This window comes from Cupressus sempervirens, chromosome 8, assembly GCF_028749045.1.
Source record: "Cupressus sempervirens isolate cs-2001-9-10 chromosome 8, ASM2874904v1, whole genome shotgun sequence".
Lineage (NCBI taxonomy): Eukaryota > Viridiplantae > Streptophyta > Pinopsida > Cupressales > Cupressaceae > Cupressus > Cupressus sempervirens.
The window spans coordinates 527,419,314-527,439,739 of record NC_143125.1 but is presented as its reverse complement, the minus strand read 5'-3'; the positions used below and the strand labels follow the sequence as shown (position 1 = coordinate 527,439,739).

General features: G+C 28.6%; 1 protein-coding gene across 2 annotated transcripts; it reads right to left on the bottom strand.

The window, feature by feature from the left end:
• Window positions 1-5,551: 5,551 nt before the first annotated feature.
• On the bottom strand, window positions 5,552-10,457 carry LOC149543511 (wax ester synthase/diacylglycerol acyltransferase 11-like). 2 transcript variants are annotated; one of them, XM_089796294.1, is made up of 7 exons: window positions 10,098-10,457; window positions 8,939-9,541; window positions 8,780-8,849; window positions 8,493-8,566; window positions 6,624-6,833; window positions 6,335-6,472; window positions 5,552-5,960 (listed from the first exon to the last, which is right to left on the bottom strand). In XM_089796294.1, exons 1-7 carry the CDS (start codon window positions 10,284-10,286, stop codon window positions 5,829-5,831), a joined length of 1,416 nt encoding a protein of 471 aa, XP_089652420.1. In that variant the 5' UTR covers window positions 10,287-10,457; the 3' UTR covers window positions 5,552-5,828. The 2 variants fall into 2 exon arrangements, with proteins under 2 accessions (XP_089652420.1, XP_089652421.1); XM_089796295.1 differs by having other exon boundaries at window positions 6,624-6,767.
• Between the last annotated feature and the right edge of the window lie 9,969 nt (window positions 10,458-20,426).

Sequence of the window (20,426 nt, the reverse complement as noted above, 5' to 3'; positions counted from 1 at the left end):
GTGAGATAGAAATAAACTATTAAGCGTATTATATAACACACATTTGAGTAAAATGAGTACCTAGGGTTGGTATTATAAATGTTTACGCTAAATGTTCACCTAATATGCTCCATTTCTTCTATAGATTATTTGACACTATAGCTTATACTCGGATAACTCTAGCATACCCCGAACTTCTAATTAGAGATAATCAAGTTAATAATGAATAATCCTTTATGAGAACTTCTGTGTTAGGTAACAAAAAAAAAATAGTTGTGTTTTTCCCTATAATTTTGGGCATGACACTAAATTTGTTCTCAAGAAAACTTGTTAGGAAAAACCCTGGTGAGAATCTAACCCACAAGATGATGGGATCTGGTAGAAGTATTGCTCAATTAAGAGAACAAAAATAGAGAATAAAAGGTTTACACAAGTGCCTCAAACATTGACAACCAAATCACTAAGAATCTTTTCTCACATTAAAATCTCGAATCTAGCCCTTAGTTAGGTTCACCATCACATTATATAATTCTAGATCAAGGTGGACAAGAAGTCCACCCAAATTTTTAAATGACATATTGTATACCTATACAATTCCAATGAAGTACAAACTATCTACTCATATATTCATCACATACTCTCACATCCCTTACTCCTCTTATATGCTCAAAGTATCATTTATACCAATTACAAGGAATAAACATTTGCTAGGTGTAGTAGTTGATCTAGCATAATAAAAGATATAATACATATGCTCAATCACAAATGTGACCTAAAATAAGTTAATTAGGACTTAGATAGGATCAAAATAATTAACCATAAACATTTTATACTATCACCAATGCAACAAAAAGGATCACAAAATGTTACTTCATCAAATCATTCAGGACATAAATGAAAGAAAACCACACACTATCAAAATAGAAATTTTGATTTCCTCAATCAATGTGTATCACTAAAACGACATCATACAATCTAGAAACCAAAATAATCAACTCATGAATACAATAAAAACTTTCACAACATCTCCAACATGAGATCTAAACTCATCTTTAGCACCAAACATCAAGAACACTAAACTACCAAACTCAATCAAATTGAAATATAACTTGTTGCATTCAAAATCGTGAAAAAATTCAATTACAAACAAAAAGATAAGGCATATTGATAATACCAACATCACAACCTCTCTAGAGATCACAAAATCTAATTCATACCAAACCAAATACTCAACCTCTATACACAAGTCAAACACTAGCACCGATGACAAAAATCATGAACAAAAATCACTCATACAATCATGAGAAACTCCATAAGTTGACAATAATCATATATGGGAATCTCAATATCCCCAATAAAATAACACCTATGGATCTTTATTGTAATAAATGACTATATCCAAACTACCAAAACTAGACACTACCCAACATAATGACTACAACAAAAAATAATATGAAATGATTGGCATGCTTCTTTTATTGTCCCAATGAATGAAATTTATTGACTATGCACTTATTTTTCTCAATCTAGTTTTGTATGGATTTTCTATGCATATTGTGGGTGGAGATAGAGACAAGATGGAGCCTATTATGTATGGGTGGAAAAGTAAATGAATCTCTTATATCTATAGGTGGTTTAACCCATTATATAGGGAAACTTCATAGTGTAGATTCCCTAATCACAAAGGTTTTCACTGAGGGTTGGAAGGATGGTGTTCTTTAGGCTTATGTGATGGAGTTGAGTTTTTAGGTGTCCAATTTGCAAAGTGATGGTTCCAAATTATATAGGGAGAAGAAGTCATCCTTGAGGTGGTTGACCTATTTTCCCTCTTGAGAGGGAGAGAGAGATATTAGTAAGGTTATTATGTGGTATGTGACTCTTGATGGGAAGTTTGACAGTCTTTTTAGCAATTATTTCATTATTTTGAATAACTCTTTCCTTGATAAGAATATTTTGATACCATTTAATCTATTTTGTTTCTTTAATAAAAATGTACTTCCTCATAAGAAGAAACCCTCTTCCCCCACTTTACATGAGGAACTGATTCTAATTATATCATGGAATACACTAAAGCCCTCCAAATAAAAAAGATTCTCCAAGTCCAAAGTTTGAGATTGAGTTTAAGAAAAATATAGGGTTCATTATGACACTTCTAGTTTTGATCACGAGGATGTTGATTCTAATGGGGATTAACTGTATCATATATTTAAAAGAAAACAAAAGGCTTTCATGCATCATGTTATCTCTATCCCTTCTTTGTCTTAGAGGAAGATAATTAATTCCTTAGATGAGGAGGGTCCATATTGGGTAAAAGTACAAAGTTGTGTCACCTTTTAGGTTGACTTATCAAAATGACTAAATTCGAGTACTTCTATCCAAAAATTAATTTTGTTCAAACATATGATCTAGATAATTTCATTCTAGCTAAGTTATATATGATCTCACACTTTTCCAATTGGAAAAGTGTATTAAATGCACGTTTTAGACTAGTTTGTATCCAATTACTAAAGAAATAGAATTATTTCAGAAAATGATGTTTCAATAACTTTTACTATTTTTTATGATTTTTTTAAATGTATAAACACCATTTTATAGAGCTGAAAGTTAAGAATAATCTCATATAGAGTTTATAGTGTTTTAATTAGATATAGTATATTGTAATTTAAAAAATTCTTCAAGCGCATATTTTAATACTTAAAAAGATGTTGATTTTGGGAAAGAAAAAATTATTGAATCATATCAAAAAAAATTTAAAATTATATGATGTTTTAGAGGAGAGATTCCTCTTCCAGAATCTATAATTTTTCTTCTGGTTAGAATAGATTTGTTCTGAAAAATGTGGTGGGAGATGGTAACTATTGATTTCAGGTAAGATGAAATTTGAATCATTATAAAAGGGAAAATATATGTCTAAAATCAATTTTTTATTTTTGATTGTTCTAGCTATATATGTTATATATAACATAGTCTGAGTTCAAATGGGTATAAGTTTATTTCCATATGATTTTGTGGTGGGAACTAAACCCCTAATTTTTAGCATTTTTCAACAACTAAAAAATCATCTATAAAAATTAGGAAAATATATCAATTTGTATTCCAAATAATTATTAAAAATTATAATCCTAAACTTCATGCATTTCTACACATTTTATTAGTTTACTTCATTTTCAAATTCTAAATAGTAATACTAAATTTATGTCGTTGAAGGTGAACAATTATACTTTTGTTAGTCTTTTTCCTTTACAAAAGGGCGACAGAGATTTGAGCTTTTTCCCTATTACATTTCCTTGCAAATCTCAAGCACTATCATTTTTAACCCAATTAGGGAAAGAGCAAAGTGAGTTCAAAATCTAGTAGAGTTAATATGAAATGTTATCCAAATCACCCAATTTCTTATTCTAACGATTTTAATTTTGCTATTTGGAATAAATTTACTCCTCCCTCTATTCGGTTGGCTTAAAAATCACACACTAATGACTAATTGCTAATCTAAAAGTGTTAAATAGTCAAAGCTAACTTTTTTTCGAAGCTTAATTTGATCCTTAGTGTGTCATGTTTAAGGATGCCCACTCCATCCAAACAATCCCTAATAAGGGGGTAACTATTGAAAAAGATAAAGAGATTAATGTTGATTTTTCCTTAGATTTGGTGAAGGCTTTTAGAAGATCTCCCATATCAATGCTAATGTTAATATTTTTTCAGAGTCGAGAGGCCATATTAGATTAGTTTATTTTGTAGATCAATATCTTGAAGAATACATCCCTTTTTATTAGAAGTTGGGCATTATCCTTTCTAGTAATCTTAATTTAGAAAAGGGGATTAATGATTTAAAGAAAAAACATGAGGAGAAATTGTTTTTTAGTATTAAAAAAAAACTAACAAGGTTTGTGGATGGAGTAAATCAAATTCGCAAAAACTAGTAAGGATTTGTGAAACCTCAATGAACAAGATGAAGTTGTTCATTGTTGATCCAAAAGAAACTCTTGATCCACTAGTTCTAGAATCATTTCATGTGATATAGAGAATACGTGATTGAAGAAAAATATCATGGCTTTGAATGAAGAAAAATATCATCACTCTGAATATGGAGTGGAATATACACATCACATTTGTGGCCAACTCTTATGTGTCGGGATATGCTATGAGATTAAGTAGGAAAGGGTGCTACCCCTTTGGACAATATTGTTAGGAAGGTCAAGGATATTGATGCTAAAATCATTAGGAAAAATAAAGAATTAGTTAAGACTCTACATAGTTTGTTTAGAGGTTTTTGTTCCCTTGTGTTTTGTTTATGTTTTTGACATTATTAATTGGGTGACTATTTATTTAAATGTTTAAATTCAAGTTTTTGGTTCCTGTAAAATTTATTTTCCTCTTATATAAAATACAAATATTATGTATTAATGATAAATAGTAAATTCTTAAGTTTCTTTTTTCTTTTTGTATATAGTGACCTTTTTTCCCTTCTCATTCTAAAGCTTGAGATGACATATCATACACATAAACAAGAAATAACATTGAAACTTGGACAAAAACATAACTTGTATAAATATATACTTTTACTATAACATAAATAAAAATCTATAAAAGTAATATGAATATAACTTTCATAATCTATTTAACAAATAAATAAAAATATCAATTTATCATTATTTCAATAATATTCAAAATTTAACATTTCTCTAAATATTATTAAAACACTTATTATAAGAACAATTGATATGATATAGATGCAAATTTTATCATTGTCTATTCAACAAACAAATATGAATGCATTTATCATCATTCAAAATCTAGCGTTTCTCACAAGATCACAACATACTATTTAGACAATGAAATGATATACATGGCTCATAGTATGCATCAGTAAATAAAACAATGAATAAATGGTCGAGCAAAATCCTAACACAGTTTGTCTTGATGATAATTAATAAAGCGTAATCCATTGGGATTGGCACTCATAGAGTTGTATACAATTAAATAGAAAACCAAACGTAATAGCTACAATATAAAACAATCAAAGCAGATGTTAACACATTTTTTTTGCATCTTGATAATAATCTGGATAATGTGATCTATGCATAGAAACAAGTTGGTTATCCAATTAATTCAAAAAACCATACCTAGTAACAAAGATATACCATCTAGGTCTTGTGTGGTTATGGAATGGTTTACCCATTTGACATTATTGACTTGATGGCTATTTATTTTGTTTAAACTCAAATTTTTAGTTCATATAAAATCTATTTAATTCTAATATAAAATACAAATATTATGCATTAAGGATATATAGTGAATTTTTAATTTTCTCTTCTCCTATTGTATATATTCACCTCTTTTGCACTTCTCATTCCAAAGCTTGAGATAATATATCACACAACTAATTTATCATCATTTAGTATTTAAAATCCAACATTTCTCTAAAGATCATACGAGCACTTATTATAAGAACAATTGAAATGATATGAATACAAAATTTATTATTATCTATTCAACAAACAGATATGAATAAATTTAATGTCATTAAATAACATTCAAATTCTAACATTTCCCCATATCACAACACACTATATAAGCAATAAAATGATATTTGACTCACATTATGAATCAATAAATGATACAATCAATAAATAATCAGACCAAACCCTAAAATGTTTTGTCTTCATGATAATTAATGAAGTGTGATCCATTGAGGCTCACAAGTTGTACCCAAGTAAATAGAAAACCAAACCTAATAACTGTGATATAAAACAGCCACAGCAAAAATAAACTTAATAATCATTCCAATTTATGGAAATGTAATGTCTCTAATTTTAAGTCAGTGCAATTGCCCACAAATTTTTCTTATATCACGCATCCCTCATCTCCAAAAATGCTTCCTCAAAGCATTTAGATAGCTTGTTTGCATCCACGTAACCCTGGGTCGTGATCACTTGCATTCTTATGTTGTTTGCATACCTCATACATGTAACAAGAATAGTCTGGGTAGACAAAAGACACCATTGTATTAATTTCTCTGTAAATAAATTGAATAAATTTTAGTAATAAATAATATTAATTTTTTATAATCTATAAAGATTATTAACAGATTTGTGGGTGTTGGTATTTTTTATTAACATTTGGACTCCAACTCTTCAATCTATCATCAGATTTATCAGTATTTTGAATAATCTATTAGTGGAGTTCCATCTAAAAAGATTGATTGAAACAACTCTAAAACGATCTATTCAGAAATCTATTAATAATTTTAATGATATCTACAAGACTAAGACTAGGAGAGCAAAATAGCAGGGAAAATAATTCGAAAATTAAAAATGAAGTCCAGTATAGCTTAATCGTATAACAATTACTTCACCTGAGGAACGCCTGACACTGAAAAATACCAACTTCTAACTCCGTATCCCGCCAACTTTAACTTCTCTGCAGGTCCATTCATATTCGTCACAGCAAATGTAGTATTGGCCAGAGTATTGTACAGAGCTTTACCTGTAATCTGCCAAAAAAAAATCATGGAATACATAGTACGATCATCAATGTCACTAGAACTGTTAGTAGTAGTATTAGAAGGGATGACACTAAATTTAAAAATGTTAAATAGTGAAAGTTGATTTAATTTTTTCAAGTGACGGTAGTAGAACAACTACCTTAGGACCTCTGAATCGTGTAATGAAGCTTATCACTTTGTTTGTTACAGCGACTGCCAAAGACTTTTTCTTCTTATCTATCATTCTCTTTGCTCTGAGAACATACTCCAAAGGCTTCTCAATACTTTCCATGGGCACTGCCAGCTGCAAAAAAGCCCAATGGTTGCCCCATGAAACTTTTGTTCTGGATTTTGTCATTTCCTCCAGATTCTACACCATTGTTTTATATAAGGTAGAAATATCAGAACTCAATTGTCATTCCGCATTTACTAACAGCTACAGTTAAAAAAACAATAATTGGACAGATATCAATAAATTTAGGATGCAAAACAAAGAATAACAGAGAGCATTTTGAAGAAGAGTATTTGATGTGCTGCCAATCCAATTAAAGAAGACTATGACATGTTTTTCGTCTGAGAGGAATAAATGTTAACTTTTCAGGCAAGCTTTTTGGTTACAATAAAAATATTTTTAGTCTATGTTACAAGAAACGAGAAACTAAATTTTTAAAAGTTGGGTTAAAGAATGTGTGTGTCTTGATAAAGTAACAAAAATAATTGATTTCTGTTGAATTAATTCTTAGCTTTATCTTAAATTGTATTCATAAATCAGTAGTTTTTAAATTTCAAATATATTAATGCACAATTGCATAAAAAAAAACTAATAGTTAAGTGGTACTAGAGTCTTCTAGATTTACAAAATCTTGAAAACTATTTAAAAAAATATTTGATTAATTATAGTGCATATCCAAATATCAACAAAACTAAAACTATTACTTCATTAACAAAATTACTAAAACTGATACTTCATTAACAAAACTAAAACTGGTAGGCATGATACATTCCCGCCAAACCTTTTAAAATACATTAATATTTTTTCACCCTTTAAAACATATTAATAATATTTTCATCCATGAAATTCTTTCCATTCGGTTGAGAAGAGATCGCCCCGGCATCCATCGAATAGTAGAGGTGGGTGGGAGCCCTTCCCTTAGCCTTAGAAATATAGGGATAGGGGTTGTGGGACGGGAAATATTGATAAAAATTGTTTGTGTCTATTTATTTTCTTTTTCATTCATTATATCTTGATGATTGATCATATCTATTTTCCTCATAGAATACATTTACAATCTATAAGATTTCCACAATCCATCTAAATTTGATATATAGTTTCTCCATTTGACTGTGTAGAAGTTTTTACATCAATGCTATTTATTTGATATATAGTATTTGGAGTTGATTGTGTAGTATTTTTTACATAATGGATTTTACACAATCAAATTCAGAAACTATATATCAAATTTAGATGGATTGTGGAAATCTTATAGCTTTGATTCATTTCTGATATCTAACAATCAACAATTATATCTAAATTCAAATTAAAAACAAATTCAATCAATCTATTTAGAACAACCGACTAGGAAGAAGTTGCTTTTTAACTCACCCTTAAACATCACATACTAAGAAAAAATTAAATTTGAAAAAAATAAATCAATTATTTAACACTTTTATCCAAAAATTATAGCTTAGCATATGAATCTTTAATTTAAAAAACTGTCTTCAAGAACTATGACAAAGACATTCTTTTAAATAAACATTAAAATCTCTTTCATTAAAAAACCTGTCTTCAAGAACTATCCGACAAAGACATTCTTCTACGTAAACATTAAATCTCTTTCACTGAAAAAGCTGTCTTCAAGAACTATCGGACAAAGACATTCTTTTAAGTAAACCCTTTCCAAAGGAAGCAATATTGCAGGGAGAGAACAAAGTATAGTAAACTATGAAAAGTATAGGTGATACGAAAAGCTCCTTAAACCTCACTATAATGCCAATCGTGAGAAATGAAAAAGAACAATGTGTACAAAACCTTTAAGCCAGGCTGTGATCGTGAGTTCATCAGAGCAAGAGCTGTTACTCTCAATTTCTCTATTTTCTTTGAGTCTGCATTCATTGAAGCAACACATTTTGAATGAGATCAAATGAAAGAAAAGAAAAAAAAAAAAAAAACGAAAAACAAAATGAAGAGAGTTATTGAGTGGTCACTCTTAAACATCACACATTTATTAAGGAAGAAATTAAGGAAGAAATTAACTTTAAAAAAATAAGTCAAAATTAGTATATTTAAATGGACCATTATTGAGTTAGGAGCTAGACCAGAAAGAACCATCTCGCAGTACCGTCGAAAACCACAGAATACCACACCCATTATCACATCATTAACGCTCTGTTCACAAAATAAAAATCACTACCAAATAAGTGTAACTGAAAACATAGTATAAGTAGAGACAAGGCTAGTAAGATGCAATAACTTACCCCGCCAACATAATTCTTTACTTTCGCAACATCTTGTAGCGAAAAGGTGGCGGACGCCATAACTTTGGGCAACATCTCTACACCAGGAGGACCTCTGATAGAAATATTGCTATCCTCCATCCAAGTCAAACGTAGAAAACTAGCAATAAGGTCTTGTAAAGTGCAAAACATCACAACCATAACTGTGAAAAAAAGACTCCATATCCTGAAAAGAAACTGAAAACCAGTGTATGGACTTTCATGAATTTGTGTAGGAAGATTTTTCTGTTGGGATGAATCAAGAGGAAAGCTTGGTGGAATGGTGGGATTATCAGCCTTGGTAGAGCAGGCTATTGCTAGAGACATAAGAGAAACACCATCTCCAAGCATATGATGTAAATTTATAATGAGTGTAGATTCTGCCGTTGTGGTTTTGTAGTTAAGGAAGTGGAACTCCCAAAGAGGGCGAGAGAGGGGAAGCTTTCTTGAATGCATATCAGAAACATAGTCCTCCACAAACTTGTCATAAAACATGTGACCAGCAGGAAAATGTGCAACAAATACATGGTCCTCAATATTCACCTCTGTTGCCTTCCATTGTAGCTTCCCTTTCTCATTCTTAGTCTGCAATCAAACAATATTTAAAAATAAGTATACCCAATCAAATGTAGAATCAACTATATGATACACTAATGGGATTCTTCTCAACAACTAGAGGAGCTAAGGCTAGCTTCAGCCATCAGTACATCGAAATTTGCTTTGGGTGATTTTTTGTAGGTGAGTAAAGAGCTTAAAACTAATTTTTCAGCTTTTCCGCATTTAGGGAGCTCTCTGTAGAGCTTGTAGAGTGTGAGGGGGTCTAAAAATGTCATTACCCCCCAATAGCCACTTGCCAAAAACAAATAGGATTTTTTGTACAAATGGACCCATCAGCAACCAAAAAAGCTTAAAAACTATTGACTAGTACATGCGTGATTGTGATCGGCTATTAGTACTATATGTGCTATTATTTTTTGGGTTTTTTATAAGTGATAATTACAGAATCTATAATGATAGACGCGACAGTCATTAGAACATGGATGACTACTAAATCATTTTCCCAAATGATACACAAATAGATGTGAAAATACAATAAACTAATTTATGATGGGTATATGTGAGAATGGGAGAAGAAATGTACCACAATAGAGGAGAAGCGCGGGCCTTGAGGGAGAAGGGTTTCTTGGATGGCTTTCTTTACATGGGAGATGTCGACTGGTTGGTCGAACTCAAAAACGACATGAATGCAGAGGCCAAAAGAAGGAGTGTTGAAAAGCTCTCCTGTTGGGCTCACTGCATGCTCATGCTCATCCTCATTTCCATTTTTCATTCTCCTGAGCTCAGCAGCGATTGAATGGAATGCAGTGATTGAACGAAGCAGTTTTACACTACAGTCGTAAATTTATGAGGTTCTGAATTTGGCAGTACCTTGCTCTATTGAATCCTATTCACTAAAGTAGGGGATATTTAAAATTCTCCTCGTCAGAGAATGAGTGCCTACAGTAGTTGCATCCATCTACCTTATTTTTATACACCAATGTTATTAAATGGTACAATAAATTTTCACCCAAACATACTAAGATTATGGTTTCTTGTTTTATTTAATGAATTGTAAATCAGTATACAATTGTATAATTCGCAATATTTTTTATTTAGTTAATGGAAAGAAACTTTAATGTTGCATTCTAGGTAGTTGAGATATTCGAGTGGTAGCTGAAATATTTAAGAGTTTTCATTTACTAATGTTTGTCCAGGATAATATTTTTTAATGCAATTAATTTTTTACAGTTGACAAATATTATGACAATTAAAAAACGTGATGATCAGTTTTATAGTTTTAATATTTTTATATACTTAAATGATTTACTTATTCTTTTTTCTCTATTTTGTCTTTATCAATATATTTTTTATTTAATCAATGGAAAGAAACTTTAATGTTGCATGTTAGGTAGTTCAGATATTCGAGTGGTAGCTGAAATATTTAAGAGTTTTCATTTACTAGTGTTTGTCCAAGAGAAATTTTTTTAATGCAATTAAATTTTTACAGTTGACAAATATTATGACAATTAAAAAACGTGATGATCAGTTTTATAGTTTTAATATTTTTATATACTTAAATGATTTACTTATTCCTTTTTCTCTTTTTTGTCTTTATCAATATATATTTTATTTAATCAATGGAAAGAAACTTTAATATTGCATTTTAGGTAGTTCAGATATTCGAGTGGTAGCTGAAATATTTAAGAGTTTTCATTTACTAATGTTTGTCCTAGAGAATATTTTTTAATGCAATTAATTTTTTACAGTTGACAAATATTATGACAATTAAAAAACGTGATGATCAGTTTTATAGATTTAATATTTTTATATACTTAAATGATATACTTATTCTTTTTTCTCTTTTTTGTCTTTATCAATATATTTTTTATTTAATCAATGGAAAGAAACTTTAATGTTGCATTTTAGGTAGTTGAGATATTTGAGTGTTAGTTGAAATATTTAAGAGTTTTCATTTACTAGTGTTTGTCCAAGAGAAATTTTTTTAATGCAATTAAATTTTTACAGTTGACAAATATTATGACAATTAAAAAACGTGATGATCAATTTTATAGTTTTAATATTTTTATATACTTAAATGATTTACTTATTCTTTTTTCTCTTTTTTGTCTTTATCAATATATATTTTATTTAATCAATGGAAAGAAACTTTAATGTTGCATTTGAGGTAGCTCAGATATTCGAGTGGTAGCTGAAATATTTAAGAGTTTTCATTTACTAATGTTTGTCCTAGAGAATATTTTTTAATGCAATTAATTTTTTACAGTTGACAAATATTATGACAATTAAAAAACGTGATGATCAGTTTTATAGTTTTAATATTTTTATATACTTAAATGATTTACTTATTCTTTTTTCTCTATTTTGTCTTTATCAATATATTTTTTATTTAATCAATGGAAAGAAACTTTAATGTTGCATTTTAGGTAGTTCAGATATTCGAGTGGTAGCTGAAATATTTAAGAGTTTTCATTTACTAGTGTTTGTCCAAGAGAAATTTTTTTAATGCAATTAAATTTTTACAGTTGACAAATATTATGACAATTAAAAAACGTGATGATCAGTTTTATAGTTTTAATATTTTTATATACTTAAATGATTTACTTATTCTTTTTTCTCTTTTTTGTCTTTATCAATATATATTTTATTTAATCAATGGAAAGAAACTTTAATGTTGCATTTTAGGTAGTTCAGATATTCGAGTGGTAGCTGAAATATTTAAGAGTTTTCATTTACTAATGTTTGTCCTAGAGAATATTTTTTAATGCAATTAATTTTTTACAGTTGACAAATATTATGACAATTAAAAAACGTGATGATCAGTTTTATAGTTTTAATATTTTTATATACTTAAATGATTTACTTATTCTTTTTTCTCTTTTTTGTCTTTATCAATATATTTTTTATTTAATCAATGGAAAGAAACTTTAATGTTGCATTTTAGGTAGTTCAGATATTCGAGTGGTAGCTGAAATATTTAAGAGTTTTCATTTACTAGTGTTTGTCCAAGAGAAATTTTTTTAATGCAATTAAATTTTTATAGTTGACAAATATTATGACAATTAAAAAACGTGATGATCAGTTTTATAGTTTTAATATTTTTATATACTTAAATGATTTACTTATTCTTTTTTCTCTTTTTTCCTCTTTATCAATATATATTTTATTTAATCAATGGAAAGAAACTTTAATGTTGCATTTTAGGTAGTTCAGATATTCGAGTGGTAGCTGAAATATTTAAGAGTTTTCATTTACTAATGTTTGTCCTAGAGAATATTTTTTAATGCAATTAATTTTTTACAGTTGACAAATATTATGACAATTAAAAAATGTGATGATCAGTTTTATAGTTTTAATATTTTTATATACTTAAATGATTTACTTATTCTTTTTTCTCTTTTTTGTCTTTATCAATATATATTTTATTTAATCAATGGAAAGAAACTTTAATGTTGCATTTTAGGTAGTTGAGATATTTGAGTGTTATGTGAAATATTTAAGAGTTTTCATTTACTAGTGTTTGTCCAAGAGAAATTTTTTTAATGCAATTAAATTTTTACAGTTGACAAATATTATGAAAATTAAAAAACGTGATGATCAGTTTTATAGTTTTAATATTTTTATATACTTAAATGATTTACTTATTCTTTTTTCTCTATTTTGTCTTTATCAATATATTTTTTATTTAATCAATGGAAAGAAACTTTAATGTTGCATTTTAGGTAGTTCAGATATTCGAGTGTTAGCTGAAATATTTAAGAGTTTTCATTTACTAGTGTTTGTCCAAGAGAAATTTTTTTAATGCAATTAAATTTTTACAATTGACAAATATTATGACAATTAAAAAACGTGATGATCAGTTTTATAGTTTTTATATTTTTATATACTTAAATGATTTACTTATTCTTTTTTCTCTTTTTTGTCTTTATCAATATATATTTTATTTAATCAATGGAAAGAAACTTTAATGTTGCATTTTAGGTAGTTCAGATATTCGAGTGGTAGCTGAAATATTTAAGAGTTTTCATTTACTAATGTTTGTCCAAGAGAATATTTTTTAATGCAATTAAATTTTTACAGTTGACAAATATTATGACAATTAAAAAACGTGATGATCAGTTTTATAGTTTTAATATTTTTATATACTTAAATGATTTACTTATTCTTTTTTCTTTTTTTTGTCTTTATCAATATATATCTTATTTAATCAATGGAAAGAAACTTTAATGTTGCATTTTAGGTAGTTCAGATATTCAAGTGGTAGCTAAAATATTTAAGAGTTTTCATTTACTAATGTTTGTCCAAGAGAATATTTTTTAATGCAATTAATTTTTTACAGTTGACAAATATTATGACGATTAAAAAATGTGATGATCAGTTTTATAGTTTTAATATTTTTATATACTTAAATGATTTACTTATTCTTTTTTCTCTTTTTTGTCTTTATCAATATATTTTTTATTTAATCAATGGAAAGAAACTTTAATGTTGCATTTTAGGTAGTTGAGATATTTGAGTGTTAGTTGAAATATTTAAGAGTTTTCATTTACTAGTGTTTGTCCAAGAGAAATTTTTTTAATGCAATTAAATTTTTACAATTGACAAATATTATGACAATTAAAAAACGTGATGATCAGTTTTATAGTTTTAATATTTTTATATACTTAAATGATTTACTTCTTCTTTTTTCTCTTTTTTGTCTTTATCAATATATATTTTATTTAATCAATGGAAAGAAACTTTAATGTTGCATTTTACGTAGTTCAGATATTTGAGTGGTAGCTGAAATATTTAAGAGTTTTCATTTACTAATGTTTGTCCAAGAGAATATTTTTTAACGTAATTAATTTTTTACAGTTGACAAATATTATGACAATTAAAAAACGTGATGATCAGTTTTATAGTTTTAATATTTTTATATACTTAAATGATTTACTTATTCTTTTTTCTCTATTTTGTCTTTATCAATATATTTTTTATTTAATCAATGGAAAGAAACTTTAATGTTGCATTTTAGGTAGTTGAGATATTGGAGTGTTAGTTGAAATATTTAAGAGTTTTCATTTACTAGTGTTTGTCGAAGAGAAATTTTTTTAATGCAATTAAATTTTTACAGTTGACAAATATTATGACAATTAAGAAATGTGATGATCAGTTTTATAGTTTTAATATTTTTATATACTTAAATGATTTACTTATTCTTTTTTCTCTTTTTTGTCTTTATCAATATATATTTTATTTAATCAATGGAAAGAAACTTTAATGTTGCATTTTAGGTAGTTCAGATATTCGAGTGGTAGCTGAAATATTTAAGAGTTTTCATTTACTAATGTTTGTCCAAGAGAATATTTTTTAATGCAATTAATTTTTTATAGTTGACAAATATTATGACAATTAAAAAACGTGATGATCAGTTTTATAGTTTTAATATTTTTATATACTTAAATGATTTACTTATTCTTTTTTCTCTTTTTTGTCTTTATCAATATATTTTTTATTTAATCAATGGAAAGAAACTTTAATGTTGCATTTTAGGTAGTTGAGATATTTGAGTGTTAGTTGAAATATTTAAGAGTTTTCATTTACTAGTGTTTGTCCAAGAGAAATTTTTTTAATGCAATTAAATTTTTATAGTTGACAAATATTATGCCAATTAAAAAATGTGATGATCAGTTTTATAGTTTTAATATTTTTATATACTTAAATGATTTACTTATTCTTTTTTCTCTTTTTTGTCTTTATCAATATATTTTTTATTTAATCAATGGAAATAAACTTTAATGTTGCATTTTAGGTAGTTGAGATATTTGAGTGTTAGTTGAAATATTTAAGAGTTTTCATTTACTAGTGTTTGTGCAAGAGAATATTTTTTAATGCAATTAATTTTTTATAGTTGAAAAATATTATGACAATTAAAAAACGTGATGATCAGTTTTATAGTTTTAATATTTTTATATACTTAAATGATTTACTTATTCTTTTTTCTCTTTTTTGTCTTTATCTAGAAAGCCTGGGAAGCTCTTAAGTCGTGGCTTCGTTGGGTTGGAGATGAGTTTCGCAATGGGCTTTCCTTGAATCAATAGAACATTTGGTGGCCTCCCCTATTTTCTATGTAGGGTACTCCTCTCGCCAAGATTCAAGGTGCCAGTGCTCTGTGTTTTTTCAAACGTGGCATCCACACTCCTAAGGATCTCTTTTCAAGAGTCACCATGAGTTTCAGGTCATGGGAAGATATGCAAGTTCAGTATTGCCTTGTCAGTACGGATCAATAGACTTTTGACCTTCTGCTATCTTCCATCCCTGTGCACCTTGTTCATAAGGTGGGGATTCAGTCTGGTCGGCCTTGGTGGCATGATTGGAAGTGTTATCCTACCACTCCTTTTGCCAATTATAAGCCTAGTATGGGGTACCGATGGCTCTTGCCTCATCTTCCGATGGTTGACACGCTTAACCAATGGTGGCATTTGCAATCTTCAGTCTCTCAATGGAGAAAATGTTTTGACACCATTTGGAGTGCTATTACAGAACCCAAGATTGCCCACTTTGCTTGGTGCCTTTCCTTCCAAGGTCTTCCCCTTGGGCCTCGGCTCAAGCACATTGGGGTTCCTAATCCCAGATGCCCCTTCTATGGTCAACCTGAGTCCTTTTTGCATATTTTTTGGTTTTGTAAGCATGCTCAAAATTATTGGCACTGGATTCATGATTTTTTCAAGCCTGAACCATTTTCATGGCACATGATCCTGTTGGGTGATTCCCTCAAAATTCCTCAAAAATTCACTTAGATTTGGCATACCTTCAAGATGGAAATTTTGTTTCCTCTATGGAAAGATAGGAATGTTGTTATGTTCACTCATAGCTTTTTGGATGTTAACATTGCTATGTACACTAAAGCATGCATTTGTAACAATGTGATTATGCAGATCCAGGTGCAAGCTAATAAAGTTGTCCTAGAAGTTGCTCACTTACATGAATTGTTAAATCATTGGGGCAATGCTCCTTGTACCATTGCTAGAGTTCCTCTGGATGCTTTGGCTGATGCCTCTACACCTCGTGGCTGTCGTTCTTGCCGCCACTCCTCAGGTTGCCACTCAAACACATTGCGCTCCCAAGCTTCTCACCACCGCTCTCCCAGTGGTGGTGATGATGGATGGAGGCACCACTCTGCTTCCCCACCTCGCGATGGTTCTGGTTAGTCCTTGGGTCCACCTCCTCGGCCTCGACGGGCGCATTCTAGGAAATTTCTTCACCTGGCTTTAGCTATTTCTCCTCTACAGCTAGAGTTAAGGAAGTGGAGGCTGCCCCTGATCTTGCTACTGCTGATGATGGTTGGACTATTCCTAATCCACCCCACAATCCCACTAATACGTGGGGATTTCCTGATAGACGTGATCCTCTTCCTTCAGCTGGCACTGCCTTGGCAACTTGAGGTGGTTTATTCTATTTTTTTTTTATGAATAGTTGTTGTTTCCAGTTGAAGCCATGTTGTTAAGTCTCGCTTCATCCATGTGAACTCTTTCGTGGCGTGATCTTGTATCCCCCAACCCCTTTTTTGTGAATTGTATTCTTAGCATATTTTATTAATAGAAAAGGACTATTCATCAAAAAAAGTATATATTTATCATATTGAAGATTGAAATGAGATGTTTGTTTTTTAATCTTTTAAAGGAATATAAATTAAGAGTTGTTTGGTAGATTGATTTTTTTTTAAACCATAAAACCTAATTTTGCTAAAAATGATCAATGTGTAATGTATGGTTGATATGTATTATATGATTATATTCATGATATTCAAATACTTTATAAAAAGATGTTATCCAAAATCATAAATGTTCAATGGTCAATAAAGGGGTAAAAGTACAAACATGTGTCACCCTTTTACAAAGGAAAATGCTAACATAAAAAAAAAATGTTAAACTTCAACAATGTAAAAGTCATATTTTTGTTTCAAATTTTAAGTTGGTATAATTTGATGAAATGTGTATAAAAGGATGATTTTTATGTTTTTTATTTTTTAATTAAAAATAAAAAATACTATGTTTTAATAATTTTCAGTGGCCTTTTTTGACAATGTTAAAAAACCAACAAATTAGTGGTTATATTTCCCACCACAACAATAACTACAAATAAATTTGTTTCCATCTAAATTTGAAAATGTTGTTGATGACATATATACCTAGAACTATCAAAAAGATTTTTTCAAAAATATTGTATATTTTGTTTGTTAGCTATTTTAAGTTGAACTTTTCATAATTTAACAAATTTTCGTTCCCACCATCTTTTCTCTAGCAAATCCATTATAATCATTACAAATATTATATATTATCGAAAAGCACTCTCTTCGAACAATTCATCATTTTAAAATTTTTTTGTTACCATCTACTAATTTTTATATTTTTTCGAATGTGCATCATCTTCAATGTTGAAATACCTACTTGCATTTTTGTAATCAATATTGTGTCACCTATATTTTTTTTTAATATTTGCATGATCTGACTACAAGCTCTATCAATGGTATTTTCTATTTGTTTTGAAACCCTAATTTTGATGATAAAATTAGCCTCTGAAGTGTGAAGTTCTTCATAATTACAAAAAATATAAAAGAAACTGCCACAATAGATGACACATAGATAGTTTCAACTAGATTCAATCTCACCAAAATTGATCCGATTGGATTAGTACGACCCAAAATTCGCCCAAACAAGGTCACATGTGGCAACTTAAATTTTTTATCTAGTTTAAATAATTAAATAAGTATTTTATTTTAAATGTTATTTTTTATTTTTTAAATTGTTATATTGAATGATATTTGAATTTGTAGTAATAAAAAGTTAAGTTTTATGAAATTTTATTCAAGAAATATTTGGAAATTATTATTTTTTATTATTTAAATTTATTATTTATTTTAAATTTAATGTTCAATATTTTAAATTAATTAATTAATTTGATTTAAATCAATTTTTAGAATTAATGTTGGTATTTTAAAACATTATGAAAACTATTAAAATTATTAAATAGTTAAATTATTTAATTTATTTAATAAATTACTTAATCTAAATTTAGAATGCTTTAATGCAACTTGTTGTCTTAAGATTTTCTAGTCTTATAGATAGTCAAATATAATAAGCTTCTAAAGTTGAAAGCCTTTTCTAACTTGTCTATGATCTCCTATTATTTATTTAATTGAATTTGGAAGTCATTTGTATGTGTAGGTGATTTCAAGCTCTCTATTTAGGTTTTTGTGCAATGGGGATAAAGTTAAAATAGCAAAAAGATATGACTGAGTAAGAGATGACCAGAAAAAAGGATGGGCAAAATGTAATATAGAGCCACCAATTGAAGATCCATTGATTGAAGTTGAAGAAGATCATGTTGAAGTTTTAAAAAGTAGGAGGACATTTGGAAACTATGGTTTAGGGTTGGAAATTTTTTTGGAGATGGAAAAAGACTCTTTATTTAGAGATATTGAATCATTTGAACACATGATGCCTGAAAGTACAATTAAGCTACATTTGGAAAATATGTGGGAGGAATTTTTTGACAATGAATCTTTGATTGGTAAAGCACAATTAGTTGTCATATTATTTAGGAAAAGAGAAATGAGTCTTGTTTTAGAGTTGTTAGGTGTGAACAATAAGAAAAGCTCAGAAGATAATGTCAAGGCAATAATAGTTCAAAATTTGAAAGATGCATTAAATGCTATTGATAATAGAAGTTGATAGTTGATTTAAGTGTTGCACAAAGATCATTGATGACTATGATTACAAAAAGGACTTGTCATAGAAAAAAAAAGTTTGAGCAATTTCTAAAATGCTCAATCTATCCAGAAGAATTGTTCAAAGATACATACAATGGAGAAATTATCTTGATGAGAACATTGAAAAGATCTGGGTTAATATTTTTCAGCTTCCTCAAAGGTATAGAATTTATGAAGATGTTAGAAGATAGATTGTTGAATATTGGACCAGCTAGTCACGTGTTTCTTTCAATAGAAGAGACAATATACAGATCAAAGATGAAGAGACAGGTATGAAAATAACACATCCAAAATACTTTGTAGACACAACACAAAGTGAATTATTTAAAGCTTTCAAAAAAAATTACAAATGTGAAAATTTTCCAAAGAATGTTTGAGAGGTTGTGCCCATGTTTTGTACACATAAATAAGGTACGTGAAAGTTGTCGAAATCATGTTGAGTTTCATCTTTATTTATAATCATTTAGAAAAGCTATGACAACACTTAAGCCAAATGTGATCATTCCAAGAAGCACAACACAATTTGTCAAGTCTTTGTTATGTGATAATTATAAAAAGTCATATGAATATAATGTGCAATGCATAAAAAATGCATGTACAAATTATAGAGAGTTGCAAAAATTTCCATATGAAATAGACAATATCAAGATGTTTCAACACTAATTGTGTGGAATGGATTAGAGTATGAGATATATATCAAACAACAAATGGAGAAGAACAAAAAAAAAGCTTCAAAGAAGAGTAATTTTTCATATGGTGACTTTATGGATAAATTCTGAACTATGATTTATCCACACATCTAGCATTGTCATGGTGCAAGATGGTAAGCAAAATAGTTTCAAGATTCAAAAAATTATTTCCCAGTAGGATGTATTATGTCAATTGTAGACTTCTCTAAAAACTATACCTTTCCCCTCAAACTAAAATTCAAGCTAAATATTATCACTCAAATCAAGTTGCATTTTTAATTGTAAGTTTCCTATATACATGCACAATTTGAGGTGGATGGGGTAGAAAGTATCATTCCAGATGAACACATTATCATCAAGGAGGTCTATTTTTATCTTAATCATGATAGGGTTCATGATAGGAGCTATGTAGGTCATTATTTTTGAATTTTTTTTGATGATCTTGGAATCATGGGATAAATGCTTTAGA